This window comes from Xylaria bambusicola, assembly GCF_022495145.1.
Source record: "Xylaria bambusicola strain CBS 139988 unplaced genomic scaffold F5B22scaffold_1, whole genome shotgun sequence".
NCBI lineage: Eukaryota > Fungi > Ascomycota > Sordariomycetes > Xylariales > Xylariaceae > Xylaria > Xylaria bambusicola.
This window is the reverse complement of record NW_025953554.1, coordinates 433,298-437,199: the sequence shown is the minus strand read 5'-3', so window position 1 is coordinate 437,199 and position 3,902 is coordinate 433,298. Positions and strand designations below refer to the sequence as shown.

Here is a 3,902-nt window from a genome sequence, read left to right as displayed (position 1 = left end):
TTACAACTTTTTTATTAATGGTCATGGGGTGTGTCCTCCAATTTTAATTTATTTTTTATATTTTTTTTTGCCTACACTGGTACCCCCCCCCCCCCCCCCCCCCCCCTTTTAATCTGGATAGAGAGAGGAGGGGAGAGAGCCATCACATAGCATGTACACAAGGACATCAAACTCCTGACTAGTTCATAGATAATTGTTCTATTGGATTTCTGCTTATTCTTTAAAATTTCATGATTTCGTCGGCACCGTAGTGGCGACGCTATTTTTCGATGCTTTGCCAACTTCTCTATACTCATGGCCCCATTATAAGGTAAGGTGTGTACGTTCGTTTTCACTCCCCCCCAACAGAACAGGAATCGCTGCATCCACCCAAGTAACTCGTAGTGTAATCAACTCGTAGTAACAATGGCGGCGTAAACTCGCAGGATGCATTTGCTAAGAGGTCAGAACTTTATGGCCATGACAAGCTGTCGGAGGAAAATCTCTCTTTTTAAAGCTGTTCTCTCGATTATGGTGACGTGTTCATTGGTTCTCCCCCACCTACACCCGGAACGGCAGCAGCCGCGGTCGTGGCAAAGAACCTTACATCCACATCCTCATCCTTCTGAAGCTTCTCTAAGTGCGGCAATATACGTTGCTGGATCAACTCAGTTGACTTGGGTGACGGTGTCGTATCGGTCTTTCCAGCCTTCTCCAAGCTGTAGATAGTGCCCTCATCTGGTAGTCGTTTTAAGACGCTAACTAACTCGGCGTAGGTCTTCGCTACGTTGAACCGAATGTTAGGAATGGCATCTTCTACTAGCTTTTCTAGCATAGGCAAGATAGATTTCCCAATCACGTCCAAGCTGACAACGGTAGCCAATGTCTGTACAAGTTAGAATAAAATGTACACTGCCTAGGGTGTGTGAACCTACTGTGATCGCGAAGCATGTTGTCATCCGGTATAGGTAGTTGGGATGCGAGCCCATTGCCATAACTTTCGGGATAATTGCCTCGCTGGCCCACTCAACACCGAAAACTTCAGTAAGTTTTTTCAGATTATGGGTTGCAGCTTCTCTGATAGAAAACACTGTGTCACCGAGCCATCCCATACAAAGTCCACTCAGCTTCTCATCGAAGAACTTAACTCCAAGCTGGCTAGCAAGAAGGGGGATGTACTCGATAATTGCAAGCCTAACTCTCCATTGCTTATCCTCGGCTAGCTGAACGATCGCGGGTAACAGCGATTGTGATAAACGGTCGATCCCAATCACTATATTTGTTAGATTATGAAGGAGGTGGACGAGCGGAGATATTGGAACACACCTTGATTTACAAGCTCAAGTTTTGAGATAATGTGGAGGCGAACCTCGGGGAACTCATCCTTTAGCATTTGCAAGAACATGGGTAGAAGGTGGTCAATGGTTCTACAGAATCGCGTATTAGTCAAGATCAAACATGCAAAGAAGCAGAACATACTCTTGCTTGCCCAGAATAGGAGCAAGTCCGCTGATTTGTGTGCCAAGGGCAGCGCGGACATGTTGAGACGGATCAGAAACTAAATCCTCAACGGAGCTCATAATATCCTTGAGGAGAACATCTCGATCTACTAGACTGCAGAAACCAGGAATCTGGCCGGCGATAGCGGTCCGGACTTCGGCCTCGTTATCTTTCAAAAGCTTGACGAAAGCCGGCACCAGGTCTCGCGAGACAGTTTCGTCGCCTACCGCCTTGGCAATCTATAACCTTCTATTAGCCCCCCACATACATCTAACGGCAAAACAGAATCTGTACCTTTTCAAACCTATCCGCGATCATATAACGGACTCTCCAACTCTTGTCTTCTATCAGGTTACGCAATGATGTGAGTAACACGCTATGGCTAGCTTGCTGGTCTTTAGGGACAACTTCGGCGATTGAAATCAGAATCTCGACGGTTAGTAGTCGAACGCTGTCTTGATCATCCTGGGCAAGATGTTGAAAAAGTGGTATCATTTCTTCGATAACCACCGGGGCGGTCATCTCCTTAACAAACTTGGATAGGTTTGTAGCGGACTGCCGACGAACCATAGGAGTCTCATCGTGGACCAAGAGGCCGAATTGTGTACGAAGCTGTTCCTGAGACTGTGGGGAGATCTTCTTGTATGGGGCTGTGTACAGACCGCAGCCCGAGACTTTGGATGTGAACCAGTCAGCCTTACTGAGTCGGAGCGTGAGCGGAATGAAATATTCTTCGATTTGCTGGGCGGAAAGATCTTGGCAGATCTTGTTGAGCGACTCGACAGCCTTGCAACGGAATCAGCCTCCAGGCATAGAGAAAAGTACCACTTGTCATTTGCACAAACAGACCTTGTCACGAACGGCGGGTTCCTCAATAGCAGCGAGGTTCTCGAGGGGGGAGAGAAGAACATGGCCATATTGGGGACCGCCGACGTATTCGATAAAACTACCGAGTTCTTCACTTAATGCAACGAGAACCTCGTCCTCGTCTTCGACAGACTCTGCAAGCGATGTTAGAAATTTTCGTCTAGCGTGGGACTGCAAGACGCTGTCTGACCATCTAGGAAAGGGATGAGCTCTTCGCGAGTGCGCTCGGGGCCCAGAGCAAGCGCGATAGTCGAAAGACGGTGAATGGCATTGAGTCGAAGGAGGACGTCGTCGTGCTGTGGGGGGCGCAGGTCAGCGATGAGCACATGGAAGGGCAGCATTGGGCGAGGTCTGGGCGGCCATGCTCACCTTTAGCTCGTCGATGAGCACGGCAATGGGGTAAAGCTCATCGTTCGCACTAGGCGCGTCAGCCATGGCGAAGGGTAGGAATGCTGTTTGATGGTGCTCGAAAGACTATGCACGATATTGCAATTCAAGGTCGGGAGTTCAAGTCGAAGGCAGCGTCGACAGCAGCAATGACGATGACGGCGATGGCGACGATGGCGGCAGACGGGGGGGGAGTCGGGACGACGGTGGCGGTGGTAAGGGATGGCAGTGGTGGTGGCAGTGGTGGTGGTGGTGATGTTGTTGATCGCGTGGGTGGAGTGATGCAATGATACCAAGGCAATTTTAGGTCAATGTCAGGCTGTCAGTAGTCTCTGCTACAGCCCAGGCCTCTCTCTCTCTATCTACAGGAGGAGTGGGCGAGGGAGGGGCCCTTGCAGAAGACGCTAGACAACAACGACAGCGACAACACGATCGATGGATCGATAAGATGGATGAATGGATGGATGGATGATTAGAAAAACCGCATCTATGATGGCCTAAGATATGAACAAAGAGTCGAGGGCGGCCGAGGGGTATCTAAGCAGAAGAAGCAGCATATATCAAATTCCTTGTTTTTGTGACACTGGTGAGCAGGTCATGGTCCAAGGTTTCAAGCGTTCCCGAGGTCTTTTTGGCAGTATTCAGCGCTGCTCTGGCAGGTGCCCTACGCAAGTACTTAGAGTGCTTAGCGCAGGTACAGATTACCTAGGTGGATAAGTAGGTACCTACGCCAGGCAGGACGCTGGGCTGTCCACAGCGCTATCGACAGCTGATCATGCCAAGGCACAGAGGCAGAGAGAGGGCAGAGCAATGCCAATTGTGGCTTGTAACACTGTGAAGCTTCCCTGTAGTGTACATACTACGTACGTACCTAGGTACATGGTGGAGAGGAGAGGTACGTACCCAGATCCCCCCGTGCCACAGCATTTTCACCTACAGCACAATCATATCAAGTCCAAATAGATATCTTTTTCATATATCTTGCGCTATAAGAAATATATATATATATATATGTGTGTGTGTGTATAGCCTCCCATTTCATGAATCCTAACGTCCTTCATGCTTTATGTACGATAGGTAGAACGTGTTATATCATGGTAACTCTCTTGTAGATATGTAGATATGCCTCCAGAAATTGAGATGGTGGGGTTGGCGGGGTTCTTTCTTTA

The 3,902-nt window shown here is 48.8% G+C and overlaps 1 protein-coding gene across 1 annotated transcript; it reads right to left on the bottom strand.

Moving 5' to 3' along the window:
* Window positions 1-130: 130 nt before the first annotated feature.
* F5B22DRAFT_6206 (armadillo-type protein) lies at window positions 131-3,009 on the bottom strand. The gene is made up of 8 exons (XM_047975854.1): window positions 2,716-3,009; window positions 2,537-2,642; window positions 2,329-2,480; window positions 1,774-2,265; window positions 1,459-1,718; window positions 1,306-1,406; window positions 915-1,252; window positions 131-865 (listed from the first exon to the last, which is right to left on the bottom strand). Exons 1-8 carry the CDS (start codon window positions 2,779-2,781, stop codon window positions 509-511), a joined length of 1,872 nt encoding a protein of 623 aa, XP_047836221.1. The 5' UTR covers window positions 2,782-3,009; the 3' UTR covers window positions 131-508.
* Between the last annotated feature and the right edge of the window lie 893 nt (window positions 3,010-3,902).